We start from the raw sequence: 23,344 nt of genomic DNA, 5'->3' as shown, positions 1-23,344 counted from the left end.
CTTGAAACCGTTAGAATATTTATAGACAAAATTGTGGACTTCATTATTGTACCTTCGGTCAAGATAGGGGAGTTTGAACATCGAATTTCATAAACACTGATAAAAGATATCGGAGCAATACATCACGTCGAAAACGATGAATTAATATCATGATTTCTCGGTTCTGTTGTACTGAGTAAGAATACCTTATAGACAACTGTTTCAAATTGATTTCTTTTTCTTCCTATAGCAATGGCGTATCTTAAAGTCCAAATACTCTAAGGGATTTACCATGGATGTACTGGAGAGTAGGATCAAACCAATATTGCTATTGCTTCTAGGGACTAGGATTAAAAGGGAATGAACACGGTCACTTCGAAAGACGTACATTAATTTTGGCAGCGTGGGAGCAAACTCCTAAAACGACTAGAAGGATTGGAAACAGTAGGCTATAGTCAGTCTCTCTCTCTCTCTCTCGGCAAAAAGAGTCGTAACCACAGAAAAAGTGTTAAATCATAAAGGGAAGATATTCTGTCAAGGACTTTGTTAATGCTGATTTTCGTGTTCTGAAATGTATGTTGTAAGCGTATTTGTTCTGTTGATTCAATACAAGTAGATTTAATAAGTAATGATCAAGTACGGCGTACGTTTCAGTACGACGTACTTGATCATTACTTATTAAATCTACTTGTATTGTGGGCTTTGTATGGAGTCATTAAATGGTAATTAGGTGCCACATTACTAGAAAAAGAAAATGTCGACTCGCCCACGTACCCCGAGAGAGAGAGAGAGAGAGAGAGAGAGAGAGAGAGAGAGAGAGAGAGAGAGAGAGAGAGAGAAATTCTCAAAAATGTTCTACGATTAAAAATAACAGAAAAACTAATTTCCTGCCTGAATAACCTACTTTCAGTGAAATAAAAGAAAAAAATATTACACTAATTCACTGAGGAGAGCTTCTCAATAATTGGTTAAACATAACAACCGATTCCCTTTGACTTCTTTTTGGGTGTTTACTTTTTGTCCTATAAGCAGCTGCTTATTATTACGAAAGGATGTTGTAGATCTGTGATTAGGATGCCTGTATCACCACAAAGTTATCCCGGGTTCGATCCTAATCGAGATATACTTTCTAAATCTTCAGAGTCACCTTCCCCTTGATACAAAGCTAACCTTTACTCTTCTCATCAGTTCCGTAGCAATTCTTTTTCTCATCAAGAATACTTTACACGCCTTGGTCGGCCATTACCAAATGGCAGCAGCTTTTATATTACCAGCTCCTGGTACCTTTTCATTCTTCAGCCTTTCAGAGACGCTCTTTGTATTCTAGTTAATATTTGCAACATCTAGGGCAGATGCAAAACAATTCCGGCTTAATTAACCATGATTTGTTGAAATATATTTTCTCTAAATATTCATCCCAAAAATAGTTCTGTACACCTCACTCATGGACGGGAGACGATTACCCCGTAATGGCCTCTTCTTCTCAGTTGTGATCATTATTATGGTACACATTTTAACGTAGCACATTTTCTCTCTACCCCTCTCACCATCCCAGCCGTGACCTACAAAAGTCGACTAACAAGCCGGTACCCAATTCACTCCTTAGATCGATGGAAGCATTATGGAATTTTAAGGACGCGCCGTATGACATTCCTATCGTCGCCGGTCTTGGGATAGAACCTGGGTCTGCCCGATAACGAGGCGAGGGCTCTACCACTTTGCGTACGGAGACTAAAATTATATATATATTATCATGACCACCCACCCCGGATAAAAGATGAGGGTTGAGCGTGAAGGTAACTTCACTTTGCAACAGACCTTGTCTGGTGCGTCAGAGTGGGGCCCAAGAAGCGCCAGGTGGAGAAAACAGAAAGCAAATTGGTCTATCTGGCATTCGTAATTTCCTAGATTTTCATTGCCTGTAAAACCTGAGATTTATGTACATATAAGGGACCTTGGTAAATCTTCTTGCTTTGATGAAAGAAATCACTGAATAATTACCCTGCAGGTCTCCTCTCCGTTTGTTGCGACTATCTTCAAAACTTGCTTTTAGCGCTGAGGATTTGACATCAAGAACGATTTTACATACTTGCTTACTGAGCGATACAGAGTATCGGTTTTGTAAGTATTTTAAATATCGTTGAGGCTCTTCCTTTTTGACTTTATACATTTTGTCGGGGCAATGAACACTTTTGTCTGGTTTTTTTTCTTCCCTTTCTCTTGCTTGACCATGGCTGCGACCCACACAGGTCGACTAATCATTAGTTAACCAATTCACTCAGCAGAATTTACGGAACGCTGCTATATCAATCCTCCTCATCTGGTTCGCGAATCGAACTTTGGTTGCTCATCTAGTGAGGTGGGTGCGGTACTACTGCGCCACAAGGTAGTTGATGGAAGGGCCGGGTCGTGAATGGGTTCCACACTAATTCTTTTGAAGAGGTTGGCGGAGTAATAAAGAAACGTGCCACTCATTCTGGATGATTGAACGTTGAATTGGAGGAGATTGGGGCTCATTTGATCACTCAAGCTTTGCCGGTGTCAATATGCGTGACAGTCTTGCCGTTGCTATGGCCACTGTTGTCATTATTATTCACAATATACAATCACTCGTGTGGAACTAGCCGAAAGGGCTGCAGATTGCCTAACACGCTTTTGCAGAATTAAATTCTCATATGTATAAAACTGAGCAGCACAAAAAACGAAAAAGGCATAACCGATTACAATCAATAACAAGTAAATGCACCAACAAATTAAACAAAATGGAAAGAAAGGTGCGTATGAGTGTAAATAACGACAGTACCCTTGAAACCTATTTTCTCAGATATGTAAAGGACTCAAAGGACAATGAGGCTTTTAGTCCAGATCTGCAGACCATGGGGTTTTGAGGGGAGACTTGGGTAAACAAACGCGTTTCGGATGCTTCTTATTCGACAGTATCGCGAGAACAAGCTGCAGTCGCAAACCTTCCATATGTTCTGCTCTGGAGTTAGTTTGTATATACTGTGCTTGTGCATTTGATTGCCTCTGCAAGGTTTCTCAAGAAATTTGCTGTTGGATTTACACGGAATTTTATGGGGTTTCTGAACAATAAGGTATTCTGAGATGGATTCAGCTGCGGGTCCAGAATTTTTTCCGAGGGCGCAATGGCTGATGTGTGCTCTGAATGGTTTCTGGCCCTGACCACAATAATAGTCAATCATAGTTTTAAATAAATTACTCAAATACCAGCCTTCCAGGAATAAACCATTAATAACAGATATTACAACCCGTTATCTTAAATTTAAAGACTCATTAATTTGACCAAATCCCTTTTTTATGAGATGATCGCTAGCCGATATATTTTCAAAACAGATTCCTAAATCAGTCATATTCCTACACGTACTATTTCTGCGTCGTTTCGTCTTTAAAGGCTTCGTATCAGGAGCACATTTTCTGACACACTTTTCTTACATTAATAAAAATTTCACCTCGCCTTCTTCCTTCAAGGCAGGGTCACATGAACATGATAATTTCAGTGCTGCCACCACTTTTGTCCCTTGGTTATACGTTTGACAGCAACATGTTCCACAAGAAACCAGAAAAATGTTCTTGCGAGAACTCTAACGAATCCATGTTCTGTACGATGCTCATTTAAAATTTTTTTTTTTCTTTCTAGGGAGTGGGCGTCGTCAGTTGCATTCTCTTCGTGGTTCTTCAGGACAATATGCCTATTTTGGCTACTCACAGCACTACCTCCGATACAAGATCAGTCTGCGTATGTATTCGTCTTTGCTTCTCTATTAGTTCTTACTATAAATAACAGTCGTTATATATATATATATATATATATATATATATATATATATATATATGTATGCACACATATGTGTATATATATACATAATATATATATTATATATATCATTAAATACTATTGCACATGAGGTATCTATTATTTTACAATTTCCTGTTCTTATCTTCAAGACTTTAGCTTGAATTTAAGAAGTATTGGGAATTGGAAAAGTATTGTTTTGAAATATATACTTCGTGTGCATCAGCATTTAGCTAGAATTGCCCTCGGGAAAGACTAAGCCTAAGAGGAGTGTATGTACGTGTATATAAATATTATAAATATTTATATGTATATATATATATATATATATATATATATATATTATATATATAAATTAGTTGTTTGGCATTAATTTAAAGAAACATGTATGAAAAGATGATGCAAAGAGATTAGGGCAATCTACATACGAAATCAACCCTAATGATACCATCAGCATTCTCCGAGAACAAAGAAGCCGGATCTCAGTTATGTATCGCCCTTAATGTTATGTAGAAACTCACCTGCTGAAATGCAATTCATGCGGGAAAAAATAAACACTAATCTAGTGTGAAGCCATATATATATATATATATATATATATATATATATATATATATATATATATATATATATATATATGTGTGTGTGTATGTATATTTATATATGTACATATACTGTATATGTATACATACGCATATATATTATATATGAAATTTTTATCACACCGTGACTTATTTACACTCATGAAGCTACAAATGCCGTTTAATATCCCCGATGGGGAATTATCACCGAAGGGGAATTTTATAAGTTATAAGTGGATCGGTACCGCCGGGTCTCGATCCATCGACACGGTACTTACCAACAGCTCCAGTGATTCCCAGTCGGGGATATTCCTGAAGTAGCGTGGACTGGATATTAAGACATTTGTAGCTTCATGATTCTATATTATATATATATATATATATATATATATATATATATATATATATATATATATATATATATATAATGCATATCTCTGCGTACTTATAAACAAAAATAATTTTCATAATAATGTTAATATAATAGGCAGGAATAGAAAATTGCCAATTTGTCAATATTTACAAAATGATCCCACAGTTTTCGTCAAGTTCTTGTCACCTTGGTCAATAAACCAGAACAAAGAAACCAAAAGTACCGTCTCAGGTAGTTGCGCTTGTCTTTATTGCAATTACACAACTGACAATATTCATGGAAACTTGGTAAAAGCATAGCGAGTTTTGCATATCTTACCAGAAACACAGCGTAGTATTTCAATGCAGCTGTTGTGAAACTTTTATTTCCTAACTTAACAGTATGACTTGGTACGTTTTAAACACATACTGTTAGGCTAATAATGTAAGTGCACATCCTTGGGTCTCACCTTTAGCTCAAGGTGGTCAAAATCAAAGGCAATGGTAGATGCTCACGCACTCATGCAGAAACGGCTTTGTAGAGCAGAATAATTTTCTTTCTTTTTTGCAGGCGTTCCAAGTGACTGCCTTCCTTATTTGAAACAAATATATTCACATTTAAAGTTTTCATAATTGCTGAAATATGATGAGGCACCGTATTTTGACTTTTAGGTTTCACTTATTCAATGAATGCCGGTACTATTTACTTAACCATCTTGACTACATTGAGAAATTTCTTTTTTCTATGCACTAAAACCAAGGCCGTTGTGAAGGGGTTCGGTCTTGCATACGCAAAAGTCGTTGCCCTGATGTGCTACTTCAAGACTAGTATGTTTAGCCATGCTTTGTGTCAAGAAAAAGGAGGGATGAGTATTTACGAAAATAATAAACTTCTACAGGAGTTCTCTTGGGTTACTACGGTGTTGGAAACCATCTCAAATATGGCAAACTATTTTGCTAAAAATTATAATACAACAAACAGACCATTTCATAATTGTTGAAGTATGTCTGATCACTTCGCACGTTTACATGAATATTTACTTCGTGAAAATCAACTGGGCTTTAACCAGAATGTATTTTTTCTCTTAACGAAGTAAAAGTAATCAAACTACTGGATGAATGGATATCTAACCCAAGCTCACCTAACCCTAACGAAGGCATAATGCTAAATATCGGAAGCAATCTATTTCAGTGTTTTATGCCACATAATGAAGTAGACTTTTTTTTTTTTTTTTTTTTTTTGAGAGGGGTGGGATTGGTTCATTGCAGTGTCCTACTGAATATGGTATTCTGAGGCTTCCGCTCCTCTTCACAGTCCCATTGCATTTGCAGTTTTGAAGTCCTCTTTTCAAAACTGTTGTAGTTTTTCCATAAAAAATGAAGATAATTTAAGTAATAATAGGAACAATCTTAACTTCTCATATTATCATGAGCTACAATGTCCAGAATGAGGTTCACAAATATTGTGTTATTCATACATAGTAGAATTTTATAAGGAGCTTTCGAGTGTCTGCTCTTTATCATGATAAACAGGACCTTTGGTCTCAAAATGGAACATCAAACAGAACCAAAGGGTTTAAATTTACTGAATTATAGCGACGGACCATCACGCAATTCCAAAAAATTCCGAAATTCAGTTCCCTGTTTGAAGTGTTTGAATTACTTGACAAAACATTATGAAAATCATTCTTCAAAGGATTTTGACATACCTTTAAATAACCGTTTTTTGGCGTTTCTACCTTACAAGTTCATCGGCCCGCTCCTTTTACGAATGCATGTCAAGTAAAGCTAGATCTTTGCAAGTGACCTTTAACAGCGCTGTTTAACGCCAACCGGTGGCTGCGAATGTCTGACAAGAAAAAAATCTTTGGTGTATTTTATTGACACGGAAAAAACGCTGTTGATTTTTTATGCTAATATCAGTGCACAACTTTACTGAAGCACGATATCCTGTACTAGGTATTGAATTCGTGTCGGCGATTGCATGTTAGTGATGTAAACAAATGCGCGAGCGAGCACTAGCCTACTGTATGTAGCCTGCCCTTCCCAGTCTGGGATGAAAGAAAAAATTTCTCATTTCGGGACGAGAATTAAGTTTTCCACTTGCGTTGATTTATATTTATCGGCAATATCTCACATTCTTGCTTTTAAACCTATAATACACTAATATGGTCAATTTTATTTTGTTCCCATAGTTTTTTTATTGAATTCGGGAATACTCAATATAATATTAATAAATTACACAATCTTTTATGACTAACTTATGGGAACCTCATTTGGAAGAGAGTATCTGGGGTATGTGAAAAAACTAGTAAAATACTCTATGATGATGCATCATAACGGACCTCCTCAACAGATACATTATAATCTGACCTCTCCTAATCCAAAGTAGCCTAATCAACAGTATTGTGTCCTACCTGACTAGGAGACGTCGTCACCCCTGAACCATCCCAGCCTGCTCTAACCTAGGGTGCTGTAAATTGTAATTTGAAATAAAGGGATGCCCGTTAACTGATCTTCCATAAAGCATATCAAGGATGTCACGCCTTACCTGATTAATCGATGGTGTCCTTGTCCCGCCCAGACCGCGCCTACCAAACTGACCTGGGTGTCATAAATCCTTGACAAAATATTTGTTTATATTGTTTACATCACCAAAAGGCGTGAGTAGCCCTGTAGCCTAACCTAATCCTAAATTTATGGTGTCGCACTGCCTTTTCCCATTAACAGAGCATTCATCATATTAAAAAAATATCAGGAAAACTATTAATGGCACTTAAAACAACTTACATCTTTGGTAATGAGTTTTTTGAGAACCTGTCCATCAACACGGCGGTCTTTAATGAATTCCGTCTTTCTGCTGTGGGGACGCTTCATCGGCGTAATAGGCACCGTGTTCTTGAAATCTCCTCGTGTTGAACAGGAAAAGAGCCTTTAGCCAAAGATAGCAATATTTGATGAATAAGTAGACGCCTAGATTGCCTGAGGCAAATGAGTAGGATTTTCCGATTTTTTGTTGCTTGCTACAATAAAACCCGACGGAACCAGCACCACCAAGCAGACAAAACATGAAAAGAATGTTATCGTCGGCCGAGTCACGACAACGTGAAAGAAAGCATTCCTCATTAGTTAAAGATAAATGTAATTACAAAATGGTAGAAATGGCATTACATTAGAGAGAAATTTAAGAATTCTCCATAATAGTAGGTCGACTTTGTCAAAAAGCCATGATTAATGCATCCTACAACATCTCGGTAACTATACTTTTGTAATGATTTTGACATGGAAGGCAAATGTGATTTAAACACGTTGGGCAATAACGGTCGGAGGAAGCCTACCATGGTGATCAGTAAACTCCCAGACGTTGTCCGAGCATTTATTAACGACGATGAAGTGTCTTAAACAGTTTTAAGAATTCTTTTTCACATTTAAAGTAACTCGAGCCTATAAGGAAAAGCTAATCCTGTATAATATTTTATTCCGAGACATTTAAATTAATTTTGTACAATGGTGTTGGCAGAGACAGCCCTTAGAACCTAGGATCAATAATCAACCAGGCTCAGTTGCAAGAAGTGAAAAGTTTTTCAGTTATTATAGAATATTGAAATTTGTGACATTTTAACGATATATGGAATACAATGACAATTGCTGATAAAGTGGTATTTTTATGATAAAATGGACTGGTAAACCAAACAAGTAAAATGGCAACATTTACCACAAATTTTCAACCTTGCACATTATTTAATCTTCCAAAATCTCCAGAAATGTTATTTAAAAACGATTTATACCTTTTCCCTTCACATCCAACCTTATTCCAGGCTTTTTTGTCTTGCCTTGTGTCCAGTAGCTTTAAAGATGAAGTAATTCTGCATAATTATCGTTTTTCTTTGCAGTGGCAGTAATTAGCAAGTTTGAACATTTTGTAGATTTACTTACTATCTTACTTAGCAAGTATACATTTAAGTCTTTTTTAAATAGCAGCTTTGCAATTCAAAATATGAAAATATTTTGCGTAACAACTGTAAATTTCAACCATATATAAGATATTACTGTATACATAACGTCTGTAATTTAAAACGTTTCCAAAGGTATTACGCATATGGGCTTAAAATGTTTAAAATACAAAAAAAAAAAATTTACGTTGCGGCTTAATAGTTTAGAAATTCACTGTACTAGAGCATTTTACATAGCAGCTGTAAATTTTTAAACTTTACAAAGATGCTTTAAATGGTTGCATTATTCGTAAAAGTACTGTTATTAAAAAGCAGATGTAGATTTTTAGGAACTAAGAGTCACTGAAAATGTAACATAAAATATGCACACGGTAAAGACCGGAAGTTTCTTGAAAGTTATACAGGAGTTACAAAGCCAATCACCTAAAAAGTTCAAGAGATCGATACGCAAAGATGAGCTCTGTCTTTTAAGTACATATACACATTTTCTTAGCTCTACTCGTTCTTCAATCATCTACATGCTCCATTTCATAATACAATCCAGCATATATACAAATATGCAACTTCCTGTACAACAGAATAAAATGAGGTTGGTTTTGGGTCATATGATGATACTTGACAAATATGGTTAAAATATTACATGGCAAACGAAGTTGCATATTTACTTACCCATATGACCCAGTGTAACCTCATTTTACTCTTTGCAGGAATTTGCTTGGTCCTGGTGCGAGGCTTCTCTACATTGGAGTTCACGGTCTTGACAGAGACACTTCTGGCGTTAGCATTCAGAAAAACCGTGCGCTGGAGGAAAGCGAAAGTTTCAGTCCTTCAGATGACGATGAAAGGTTTGGGCATCAGAACCTTCCTGATGGAAAAGAAGAGCCTGGGAAAAGTGTTGCTCTTCAAAATGCCACAAATAATAATGCAAGTGATGACCTGATTTTGAAAGACGTTATCAAAAACCGAACAATTCTTAACTCAAATGGTGCTGTAGAAAATAGCTTAGAAGAATTAGATAAAAGTGATGGATGTGAAACGGTGCTTGAGAACACAGAGAGAATGATAATAAGTATTGTGAAGAGAGACACCATGAGGCTAAACGGTGAAGGGAAAAAGTTAAGTCAAAGACAGTCATATTCTGAAACGGTCTTTCAGGATTCACTAACCACTAGAAGGATTAGGCACAACAGGCACAAGGAAGCACAATTAGAAAATTACCTCTTAAATCAAAACAAAGAGTTTTCCGGTACACCGAAATCTCCCTCCTCTGAGGTTGTTGATGATGAAGATGACATTGATAATTCACTGCAAAACGGAAGTCCATACGAAATGCCTCCCTGGCAAGGGTATGAAAATCTTGATGATGAACTCAGCAATACATTTGTTTCACTTACAAATAGGAGGGTAAGACACAAGCATGATAAACATACAAGGAGAACTCATTCATGGGACCAGGTGCATAAGCACTTAGAGACAGAGGAAGTGGTTTATAAAACAAACTATGAAAAGCCTCCTTCAACCGGGAGTCCAACATTTGTTAAAAGCGCCCCTTCAAAACAGCCCAAGATAGGTAAGCCTTATTCATATACAGGCAGAAGCCATGTTCAACCTGAGAGAAGAAAGATGAACTTCAAAGGCTACCTCAGAAAAATCGAGACTGAACAAGAAGTATCAAGAGATTTACAGGAATTTCAGTCAGACTCAAATGATATACCAAATGATATACCAAATGATTTGTCTACATTACTAAACGCAGAAATTGCCAACAACATTGAAGACCCGACGGTTGTGAAGGAAGAAGCCTCTGCTCAGGACCCAGACAGAAATCAGGCAGCTATGACTACTGTATTCTCTAGCACTACAACACCTGCACCTTTCAGTATTCCCACGACAGCACGAAAGAGAGTCTACAATTATCCCAAGAAGCCAAAAAAGGTTCTCCCTACTGTTAAGCCATATCCTTTATATGAATACGAGGGTGAACTGCCATCTACAGGAACAACAGCTAACGTGACTGTAACATCCCCACCATCTAAAGACAAAAGTTTCTCAACCATGGCTTCTAACATTCAGGGAAATGTAACAGATGCAGAGTCCTTAGGAAATGTAACGACAACAGCTGCGACTTTAGGTGATGTAAAAGAAAAAGCGGGTGAAAACCTGGATGTCCTTGACCCAGCTTTTATTCCAGCTAAGCTTCCATTTGGTCCATTCATTCCAAATCAGAAAGAATGGGAACCTGAAGAGAAGAAAGACATCTACCAGAATAGGGTATATATCCCCAGTTTCAAGCCCACTTATGTTCCTTTTGAGGAAACGGGAGTGAGAAAGAAGCCTAGCGATTTCTTAATGAATGTGTTATCTCCACTTTTCGGAACTGGGAAAAAGACCATAAAAGCTGATGATAAGGAACTGCTGAAATTTGATAATGAACGCAGTTACAATGAAGAAATGTTTAATCGTGTCAGTGGCTCATATATGCCTAGCTTAACAACAAAAAGTCCGGAGGAGCCTCTTGAGGGATACCCATATATTCCAGGCGTCCGTCAGGACAAGAACAGGATTTTCACAAGCAGTAAGCTTCATGGAGGATTTGCGTATATTGACAGAAATTATAACCGCTTAGAATCTTTCCAGCTGAAGCTCCAAGGAACTGAAAAATCCCCACGTGATCAAAATCTTGTGATATTTGGTCATGTTGCAAATAATACTTTAATGGATACACTACGAAACTGCACACTCCATGTCACTCTGAATCTCACAGACCATTACAACATACATGACTTGATCACAGAGTCTAACAACCCCTTGCGTCAGCTCATCGTTTACATGAATCTTATCAGCGTCAGTTACGAGGGGTACCATTTAGTGCTTGAGAGAGCGAAACGCATATTGGATTATTTGGCAATCAATCGTGGCGGCCTGACTGTTTTCAGCGTCATACCAACAGAAGCTGATTCAATAAACATGACTAGAAGCCAGGAAGTAAAAAATCAGCTGATAAATTTGAATGATGATATTTTAGATTACTGCGCCCAGGCCTTTCCAGTCTGTTACGGCAGCACAAGCCTAACGGACGTTTTAGACAACTTGAAGCAAACTTACAAGAAAAGCAACGATTTTGACGTATACAGCTCCCGCGGGAGTGGACGGAAAGGTACTTGTGACTCGAACGAGGTTTGTGGAACCGACACTCCCCCGGTTTCTGAAGAAATCCAACGTCCCCGAGTGCCCAAGAGCAGTTGCGGGACCTTACCGGGGCAGTTTGTAACTCGACTTACCATATGATGGTGGAACTCTTGGTCAATTTACCTACTTATGACTATGAAGATTATGCCAGAGCAGTGGCCAATGTTAAAAAGGAGAGCATAAGGTAAGCTTAGACAATAAAAAAAGCTCAAAGACAGTTTATTTTTTGCATGATGTAATTATTCATTTGCAGATATCAAATGGTATAATGTGGAATTTTCCTTAAAATTTCTTTAACTGCTCCTGTCTCTTGAGGAAGATTAATGCAAATATTGAAGCAAAGAACTTCCGCGATGTAACAATATTTCACCGTTCACTAAAGTTACAGGCGAAGATTAATGAATTTCAAATTAAAATAACGCACTGGAAAACGAAATAGAGCAGATAGATTTTTAAAAAACTCGTTGGTGTTGATGATACCAAATAAAGATGAAACATCGACCAATTAAATTCTTATGCAAGACAGAAAATTACTAGAAAGTGACGTAATGGTTTCTAACAAAGCATCATGTTGTGAAAAAAAGTATATTTAGGCAAAATAGAACGCTTTGCGAAAGCTGTTTAACATCAAAGTCTATGCGGTAAGGTACTGATAAAAACCAAACCTGGACTAGTGAACAGGTTATAAAACTGATTTGTTGGTTTATCATAAAACTGATTTATTGGTTTATCATAAAACTGATTTATTGGTTTATCATAAAACTGATTTGTTGGTTATCAGACTAGCATCAAATAGATTATAAATAACAAGCCAACTGATTTATTGGTTTATCATAGAACTGATTTATTGGTTATCAGACTAGTATCAAATAGTTTATAAATAACAAGCCAACCTACATTAGAACCTATGTGAACCTTAAGTTTAATAAAAATCCATACGCATCACTGAGTGAACTAGGACAGTATTTAGGCTGATTGGTAATAGGCCCAACTAATAATATTATGATTCCCAGTGCCAGGTCATCAGACCAAACAGTCATCAATCGAATCAAATCAATTCTGTTGCTTAACAGAGATCAATAATAATGGACGGCATACATATCACAGTAATGCTGCGCTTCAGAGTTAGACCAGAAATTTATTAGTCTTTCAAAATTAATTTAGTCTTTTTATTTTTCTCCTTTTTTTATCAGTTGCCATTTCTGGTGAATAACACTTCATGTTAACCTACGGTGGGTAGCGTGTATTTTGTGTTATTTATTTATATATTTTTAACTATATCTCTCACGTGTTAATGCGCTAATAAGACTTCTTTTAATACAACCTTTTCCTGCATTGTGAAGTAGTACAAATTCAGCAAAAGCGAAGTGGACTCTCTCTCTCTGTCTCTCTCTCAGCCACTGTATCCGAGATTTCATGTAGACAACAAAGAACGACTGGGTCGTTTTTTAGCATGACCTACTTCCGAAAGATCTCCGGAGGGAAGCGAAGTTTCTCTTGAACTTTGCAGTTTCATTTCATTTTAATTCTCTGTTTGCGTGAAGGAACCGGCGGAAGTGCCTTCTGAACGCTTTGGCGTTTTGTTCAGTGGCTCAGCGTAGTGTTCATGCGCAAACGCGCCAAGTATCCGGGAAACGCTCGAGTTTTGAATCAGTTCACATAAATTTGACATTTGTTCCATGTTGCTAGTTAACGCATAAATATTTAGCTAAAGAAATTGCATGGCTGTTTTTCATCTTGTCATTTATAACGTTTCGTGAGATGAACATTACTGTATCGATGTGGAAATTATGATATCGTATATGTTTATGCCTTTTCATGAAGATTAATAACCTTATGAATTGATGTTAGTGTTAAGATCCATAAAAGCAGTCATAATACGACTTGGTACCATAAATCCAGTAATGATCAGTTAGAAATTTAAAATGAATTTAGTAAACTATAATCTTCTGAATTTATAGTTCACACACACACACATACACACACACACACACACACAACACGAGCACCAACGCCATTCCTCTTTGGGCCCTTCATATCCTAAAGAGTATCAGCACATTGTATGTATTATGAATATATGCCAGATTTGACATCCTGCTGTCCTTGGTACTCGAAATAGCAACTATAAAACACATGAAAAGATCCAATCGTATCGTTCATATTCTAAAGAATATCATATGACTGAGTAAACAGCACATTGCGTGTGTGTTTGTGTGTATGTGATCGCTCGTTTGTTTTACTGACCAACAAAAGAACATCTGAAAGTTTGTTTCTTACGCTGATCCTAACTTTTATGGGCTCCGGGAAAGATCCGCGTCAATAAGATTAGCAGTACAAAGAACGTGACTGTTGCCCTTAGAAGCACCACCTCTTTTGCCAGTACAATATGGATAGTGCTTAGACTCCGGGAGCTGATTATTGGTCATTTATTTAGCTCTCGCTTTTTATTTCCATTTACGAAGTTGGTCGGAGGTTATGTTATCTGTCTATTCATAAAATATTGTCTGTCTTATCAAAAAATATCTCGAAAAATGGTTAGCAGGATTTCAGTTAATATTGCTGGATGAATCCGTTATGGACCAAAAGTCAGATGATTATATTTTGGTATGTATTCCGAGACTGTTTTTTTTTTGACGTTAGTAGATGCTGCAATCTCGAGCCATACATTGTTCCCCAGAATATCAGCTTCCAAGATGCTAACAACTCATTTGCTCTGGAACACACAGCCAGAGGGTTCAGTGGTGTCTTGTCTTAATCCAAAGACTGACGCATGATGATGTTCGGAAGTGGCTTCTTTCAGTCCCGCTGAGAGCGAAAGAGAGGGAGAGAGAGAGAAGAAAAAGTAAAACGCACGTCTAGTGAAGAAAGAATACCTCCACTGACGACCAGCCGCTTTTTGTCTTCCTCGTCGTAGCACCTAATTCGTCGTCAGATACGTTAATCCTTTGGAAGTCACGTTACAGCGTGGACTGGGAAGTGTTTAAAAGATAAAAAAAGAACGTTCCATAAGCAAGTAATATTTATCATTACTTTATACTGAGTTTATCAGCGATAAATTTATCATAATAATATAGACAATAGCCTGTCTTTTCGTGTGTTTGATTATTAAAATGACCTGCTTGATACACAGATACGCTGTCTTTGGTGATTCCTGGGCCTAATTACAGCCCATTGCTACTCACATCAGTCCCCTAGTATCTTGCTATTTTAATTTTGTTTATTTTCATGTATTATTTTATTTATTTATTTTTTTTGTAGGGGACAGGTGCAGGCCGGGTCAGGTATGAATACATAAGCCATATATAGTTTTTATACAACTGTGATTTGACCTGTCTTTTGCTCGCGTCTCAGCCCTAGTGTCTGGGTATTGCAGTAAAGACTAAATTTTAAAGATAACTTCCATCCAAGAGAGCTTCTGTTTGGGTTATTTTATGAGTTCAAAGCAGAAATTTGATTCAACTTTACGAATGTAACATTAATTGGTAACCATGTTATGAAGCGGACAGAAATGTCATTCTTGGTTTCATTGCTCCAAGAGCCATTGACTTTTCCTTTCCATTTTGGTTATTTTCGGGTGCCGCAAACCACGCAGCTAACTACAACTGCAGAACTTTCATTGATCCCGTGCACTATGTGAAAAGCTTCTAGTATTTAGTTCAGTACTTATTATGATGACTTCTGATATTTTTGGAAGTTGATCTCACAAAGCTCCAAAGGGTAGGTAAGCGATCAACCATAGAATCTTGTTTGTAGCCGTGCTGTGTACAAAACAACTTATCCAGAAGTTCTGTGCTTTTTTCTCTTGCGACGTCAACATCGCAAGGCAAGGACTGCTACCAGGGGAAAGAATAATTCTGTTAAGTTTAGAGTTATGTAATGACATTTCCATAGACATCGCTTTTACGCCGTCCTATACATGGTATTTGAAATACCGCTGACTGGCTGCTCAGCACAGTTTCATAACACTGACAGAGACCGTTAACAAGGACTCTTGCAGCAATTGCAAAGACATACAACGGCGAGGAGCAGTTAGAAAGCAGGAGAATGGAAGGAGTAAGTTGAAGACTTTAGGAAGGCAGGAAATCGTGGAAAAAGGGCGTCGATAAGGACGCCGGGTAAATGGGATCTGAGGCAGGAGAACAATACGAAGGAGAATGGAGAAGACTCATTGTACGTGTAACCCCGTAAAGAGAAAATCTAACGTAAAACGTTAATGATGACGATGTATGCGATGTAGCCCCGGCATTAAGCGGAGTGTAATGGAAAACATATAACTTAATCAGCTCACTGAAAGCTGTATTATGTACGTCATAAACCCATTACCATTCTCCAATGGGGTTAACTTGTTATTTGAGATCCACATCAAGCAGAGGAGCCGAACTCCTCGGGGAATTACGTAACGGACATTAACCTTTCGTAAGACAATGAGAAAACCGAGTCAGGCACTGATTCGGTGCTGGGGAATAAACTGAAGGTCAAGCGAGACAAAGATCGACTTGAAAACTGGTTGACTCTTTCCCGTCTCTCAGCAGGAAACTCGACTCCTTAATCGCCCTGAACAACATTCGTTGCGCGACTTGGGAAACAAAGAAATCCTTAATTAATAGCTAAAGCCATGATGCCATGGGCCCTTTTTGACAGTTTATAATCACTGCATACTAAACTGAATCTGTTAAGCTTGAATTTAGATAATTTTTAGTGATGCATGTATGCAATGGCTGGTTATTGTTTTACAGAATTTGTAAAATGTATATTAATCTCTGAAACTTAACTAAGCATATCAATATGAGAGTAGACGTATTTAGTATTTTGTTTATATGATGATCAGATAATTAAAAGCTATTAACTACTTTATTATTATTATTATTATTATTATTATTATTATTATTATTAATTTCAGAGTACGGGCGCAGACGGGTCTAGTCCTTCATGACATTCTGCCCAGAGATCTGAAACAGTACGACAAGAATCGACCGCCGAAGTATGAAGGGCACGCGACTATTGTCTATTTCCACGTCACAGTTCTGTCGGTGGATTCCATCAACGAAGAGTCTATGGTGAGTCTTTCCTTTCTTACTCCTCCCCTTTTGATGACCTCTGCTTTTATGGGTACACTTAGAAGACGCTTAGAGGGCACTTTTTCAAGATGAGCGCAGCTATTCTAAACAACACAGAACCAGTAAAAAATGCGCCGAAATATCTTCGGCGCAATCGAGTTTTCGGTACAACGTATAATGCTGTATGAAACACTCAGCCATGGCCCATGAAACTCTCAGCCGCGGCTCATGAAACTTTCAGCCACGGCCCGGTGGCGACCTGTGTTGTTGGCAGCCATAGCGGTGCCAGACGCACGATCATGGCTGACTTTAACCTTAAATAAAATGAAAACTACTGAGGCTAGAGGGCTGCAGTTTGGTATGTTTGATGATTGGAGACTGGATGATCAACATAGCAATTTGCAGCTCTCTAGCCTCAGTAGTTTTTAAGATCTGAGGGCGGACAGAAAAAATGCGGACGGACAGACAAATAGCCATCTCAATTGTTTCTTTTATAGGGAACTAAAAAACCTTCGATAAAGCGACAATGTTTATGATGTAACTCTGTGAAAAGAGAACATACAATTTATGCATCACTGGTCACGGATGTGATGTTGTTGGTCAACAAAATAATGCTTGCAGCTTCAACCGCAGCATATAATCATAATGGAACAAGATTTTGCATTTTGGAGTAACCCGCCTGGGGGTAAGCTGTAGCTAAACACTAATTTCATTTCCATGTAAAAGTGTTTTACATCGAATCGCGTTTTCTAATTTCATTTCTACATAAGCTCCTTAAAACAAGGATTTAAAATAATTATCTACTTGAGACTCACTGTGATGAACCACGATTATGCAAAGGAACATTTTGCCTCACATTTACATCATCTAGCCAAGAAAGGTCAAGTTCCCTGTCTGGATATTTATGTTGAGTGTTTGCTCATCGCCAAAAGGGAGGATTTATCCCTTGAGCGCTCACAAAACCAGTTCATCATCATTCTGCGAAGCATTTCAACATACCGCGAAGCCATTTCTGAAGGTTAGAGCCAAGTCAGGAGGCCCATGGAAATGTTCACTCATAACCAGTAATTTGTTTATTTATTTCGTGTCTTTGCTTATATCAGACATAGTTTTTTACCCTTCTGAATACGGTACACTTGTACGGTAAACTTATTATGTATATATATATATATATATATATATATATATATATATATATATATATATATATATATATTTATATATATTATATATAAATATATATATTTATATATAAATATATATATATTTATATATATATAAATATATAAATATATATATACATATATATATATATGTGTGTGTATATATTTTTTTTTGTGGCGAAAAATCTCTTTTATACTAACATCATTTTTTATATTCTCTTCTAAATGCCTATGCGAATTGACCACTTTCTTCCATTATCCATATTAACATTTATTGTGCCTTTTCCCAGGGTTCCATATTCCATTATAACCTTACTCAAGCTCACCTTTTCTCTCATATTTCTCCTCTTACAAACACTTTCACTAGTTTCTACACTATACTATCCCCATTCGGGCTTGTTTCATCTGCGCGCATCAATCATTTTACATTCCATTCATTAATTCAAAAATGCTCATAGTAGCCGAAGTCTAAATGGAGAAACAAATCCACAGTTATGTGTGTGTACATATATTTAAAGATAAATCTGTACAGAGAGCTTTCGGGAGTCTGTTTGATTCCCGAAAGGGGAATCGAACAGATTCCCGAAAGTTCCCTGTACAGAGTTATCTTTAATTATGTACTCATACATAACTGTGGATTTGTTTCTCCACTCCATTCATAATTCAGTTTCCTATCCCATTAGTTTGCAGACATGTCTAATGTACTTCCCCTGACCTCTCGCGTCACCCAAATATAAAGATACTAACCAACAGTAGATATGTAACATAGTGTTACCTCAGATCACTTTTACACCATATTGTAACTCGTTTTTCATTTCTACCATAAACACTTTTAATCGCTCTCGACAGCTCGTCTTCTGTTCTGTACAAAATAGACACCCTCCGTATTGCCTCTCTTTTAATTATATCCACAGCTGTTGCTGCGTCCATGTTAACCATACATCTCTTTTTCCTTTGCTTTTGACCCTAAGATAACTGTCATAACCAACTGTTGCTCTGCACACCATTTTCCTTGTTTAAATCAAAACTGCTTTTCCCTTATCAGTTAACCCCCACGCACACACACATGTATATATATATATATATATATATATATATATATATATATATATATATATACAGTATATATATATATATAATATATATATATATATATATATATATATATATATATATATATATATATATATATATATATATATATATATATGTATGTATGTATGTATGTATATATATATCTGTGTGTATGATGTTTTTATGCAAAAGTTACTTGAGAAGTCAGTAATGCAAACACAATTTAAGTGCTTTTGACTGTTTTATTCCATATACAATTCATGCTAAAGCTAAGAGTTTCTCGAAGCAAGATTCTTATTTTGGTACGAGAATCTAATTTCAAATCCTATCTACATTGTTAATATCCTTGTACTGTATATTGTTTGTTTTTTTAGATTTTTTTGCTTTTTTTTTACATTCTGGCATTGCATTGTTCAATGGAAGCTTGTCAACCTAGTTGATGGGCTTTAAGCTTTAAACAATAAATATCAATAAATCTTATCCTGCACCTCTTTCGATTCTCTCCGTCAACAGACCTACGTGGCAGATATCTTCTTAGCTCAGAGTTGGCGAGACCATCGCCTTCGACTTCCAGAGAACATGACGGAGGAATACCGCATCTTAGACGTCGAGTGGCTGCACAACATCTGGCGACCTGATTGCTTCTTCAAGAACGCCAAGAGGGTCACCTTCCACGAGATGTCCGTGCCCAACCACTACCTCTGGCTCTACCACGACAAGACTCTCCTTTACATGGCGAAGTAGGTTCTGTAAGATGAAAATTTATTCTTCTGGTAAACCGTTCATAAAAGTGACCAAATAAGGAAGGGGTAGCACGCTGACGAGAGCAATATGTATGCACTGAGTTTTGCAACTCATCTTTTTGACTCACCAGAATAAAAAAAAAAGCGCTTTTACTGCCTCCTTGTGGCATCTTACCTCAGAATTTGTAAGTAGCCAACATCTTGACACTGCCTCTCATCTCTGTTAAGGATTTCACACAATACGAGCATTCGTGATTTCAGTTTGGTCCCCCACATGTTGGTTACTTGGCGTAAAGTTACCTGAAAAAGTGCTCATGGAACATTGCCTTGACGATCCTAATTAATCGATGTTTAATACTACTGCTTTTCAGTAAATATGCCAAGTAACCTCAAATGATGATTTTGTGTTAATCCCGCCTTGTTTTTCATGAAATGCCACACTAACTCCTCTGGCATTCCCTTAATGATCGAATTCTTTCCTTTTCAGGTTGACGCTGGTTTTGTCATGCGCAATGAAGTTCGAAGCATATCCGCACGACACCCAGATATGCTCCATGATGATCGAAAGCTGTGAGTTGTTGTTATTATGCGTAGTTGAATCTATGGTTGCGCACCTGCAAGCACGTGCATGTGTTTCATGCACGTGCTTGCTGTATTTACCCATGTTTCTGGTTTTTGCATACATGTTTGCAAGTTGACGTACATACACATAGGAGTGAGCTGTTTCTGACGTGCAGCGCGCGTATTCTAAGCCATTATGCATAATTACGTTCTTTTGGAGAATTAAAATATCTGTAATATCGTATAATGCTGTATGACAGATATTAGACACCATGCTTCGATAGTCATCGATAATATGACACCATTTGACGATACTAAGTCAACCAATCAGTTGTAATTTTTTTTTAGTGCCTGGCTATCTGGTCGACGTCATTCACTGAGAAAAATCAAACTGAATGGCTTTAACCTTGGGAAATTCTTTGATGTTTCCTTTGTAAGAATAATCTTCAATAAATTAGTCGAAAAATTTCTCACAAGGCGTTATCGCGATCAGTTGCTACTTTACCACCATTCTAGTGGGCCGGCAGGAGGATTCACTTTCCTGCTCTACGCAGGAAGAAACCTTCCAAGTCTTAACGTATTTTGTCTCGCACAGTGTCGAGACATAAATACGTTACTGACTTAGCCATAGAATGATCGAACTACCTAAAATCAAATTGCCATGGATCGAGAAAATTTTGGGTCACTTGCTGTGGCTGCTAAATTGTTTTATTTGTCCAGACCGCTAAGTGGCGTCACAACAGCAATAGACATCTTCCTTAGAAGCCATCATAGTATTTATCAATGTAATTTGTTGTGATACAAGATATTATAGATATAATAAAATGTCCTTCACGCATTAGCACTGAGTCAATAAGTAAATGCCTAACCATACATATAGCCATCGAAATAATAGGTCTAGCGTTTACAGGTATCCCATTGCTGTGAGACCATGCTGCTATTATCGTAATTATTATTAGCCTTTTATTTCTTTCCCCAGTGTCTCACACAACTCATGACCTGGTTTTCAAATGGAACGAAACTGATCCACTGGTTGTCAATCCAGATATCGAGTTGCCTCAGCTGGACATTTCTCGCAACAACACAGAAGATTGCACTCTCACTTACTCAACGGGTAAGTAAAGGGAAATATCACGTGGCCTTGTCTTCTGACATCGACGAGCATCTTGCTACTAATATTTGCTCCAAATAATCAGTGTTTCTTAATACACATCAGAGGACAATTGAAGTCCCGAATGTTTGTTAAGATATCACGCAAGAGCCACTTTTATTCGATGTCTCAGTTAAGTTCAGATTATAGAAATCCGAGAAATCAGAGAAGAAAAACCATGGAAAATACTTTTGGCATGAGCTTGAGTACTTGATGTTGGACAATCTTTTGGTTTTGATATTTATTTCGGGTTATCTGGCAACATAAATGACGCCTCCTTAAGATGTTTACTGTTGCTGATAGTATATGAAAAACATTTCTTAGTTCACATTTGCTCTTGGTATTCATCTGTAGGGTGATGACGACGAAGATGATAATAATTATTATTAGAAGTAGTAGTTAAGTATTACCTGGATAACAGTTGGTAGTATTTTCGTAATCAAATTCCTAATTTATGTTTTCACCTCTTCATATTTGCATTCACTGTCCTACAAACTAGCAATTCTTCTCCTGTGGATATTAATACACCCTTCATACCTAACTTGCAGGTAACTTCACCTGCCTAGCTGTGGTGTTCAACCTACGACGTCGCTTGGGCTATCATCTCTTCCATACTTATGTTCCTTCTGCCATCACAGTCGTCATGTCCTGGATCTCCTTCTGGATTAAACCCGAAGCTATTCCCGCCAGGGTCACCCTCGGTGTTACCTCCTTACTAACTCTAGGTCAGTGTTCTCAGTATATTATGCTATTATTAATTCTGTCAGAGTCCTCAGTGCTGTCTTTGATAACTGTGGGTCATTGTTCTCGGTATGAAATCACTACTGACTCTTGGTCAGTATTACTGTCATTATTGACTTTAGGTCAGCATTCTTAATATTTTCATCATTATTAACATAAGGTCAGCATCCCTTTCAGTTAGTGTCCTCAGTGTTTGTTATCTTTCTTGATGTAACTGTTGTTACTAATGCTGAGACAGTATCACAGATTTTACTGTTGTTACTCACTTTAAGCTTGCGTTCTGTTCATTACATCATCACTAAATTTAAGTTAGTGTTCTCAGCTTTACTGTTTTCACATTTGTAAATCTAGGATCAATGTCTTTTGTGTTTCTGTCGGTACTGTTATTGTCATTGCCTTTCATGATTAAGTTTAGGTCAGTGGCCTCAGCATTACTGTTCTTACTAATTCTAGGCTTCTGTACTTTTCTTTTATTGTATCATTACCAGCTCTACCGTAGGTCAGTGTCCCTAGAGTCTTCGTCATTGTGCTCTCATTGTTACATTTTTAATTAAGTCAGTACCTATAACACTGAAGGTATTACGGTCATTTTTTAGGCTGGATGTTACTTTTGACCTTCAAGAGATGGTAGTATGACGTCGACACTTGGAAATGGATCTTCTGTCCCAGTCTTTCGATCTGTTGCTGTATCTCAGTTTCAGCCTCACTTTAAACCCTCTCATCCATATCCTCTTCTAAGCCAGCTTATCATATTCACCATACCGTTCCTTGCCTGATCACGAAAAGTTAAGCAATGTAGGATGGGCAGTCTGTCGGTGGGTGAATGCTACCAAACAGGAGTTGTTAATTAATAACCAGAGGCCATACACAGATAAGAATAAGCACTGTGATCTGGTGACCCCACTGCCCACTTGCAAGGCACAGTCAGACAAAGTGAGCACCTCGGTAGAGTGGTGCAGTGCTTGGCTAATGTTTTTAGGTCCATAGA

General features: G+C 37.3%; 1 protein-coding gene across 1 annotated transcript in view; it reads left to right on the top strand.

Moving 5' to 3' along the window:
• LOC136838875 (uncharacterized) overlaps positions 1–23,344 on the top strand; it is a 36,683-nt gene that overhangs the window by 6,301 nt on the left and 7,038 nt on the right. Inside the window, 8 exon segments of the mRNA XM_067104539.1 lie at positions 3,638–3,736; positions 9,386–11,891; positions 11,894–12,051; positions 16,768–16,924; positions 19,675–19,901; positions 20,392–20,474; positions 21,445–21,579; positions 22,164–22,340. Coding sequence (XP_066960640.1) covers positions 3,638–3,736; positions 9,386–11,891; positions 11,894–12,051; positions 16,768–16,924; positions 19,675–19,901; positions 20,392–20,474; positions 21,445–21,579; positions 22,164–22,340 — 3,542 coding nt within the window.

The sequence above is a fragment of the Macrobrachium rosenbergii genome, chromosome 5 (genome assembly GCF_040412425.1).
Source record: "Macrobrachium rosenbergii isolate ZJJX-2024 chromosome 5, ASM4041242v1, whole genome shotgun sequence".
Taxonomy (NCBI): domain Eukaryota; kingdom Metazoa; phylum Arthropoda; class Malacostraca; order Decapoda; family Palaemonidae; genus Macrobrachium; species Macrobrachium rosenbergii.
The sequence above is the reverse complement of the archived record's forward strand: the minus strand, read 5'-3'. Positions and strand labels throughout refer to the sequence as shown.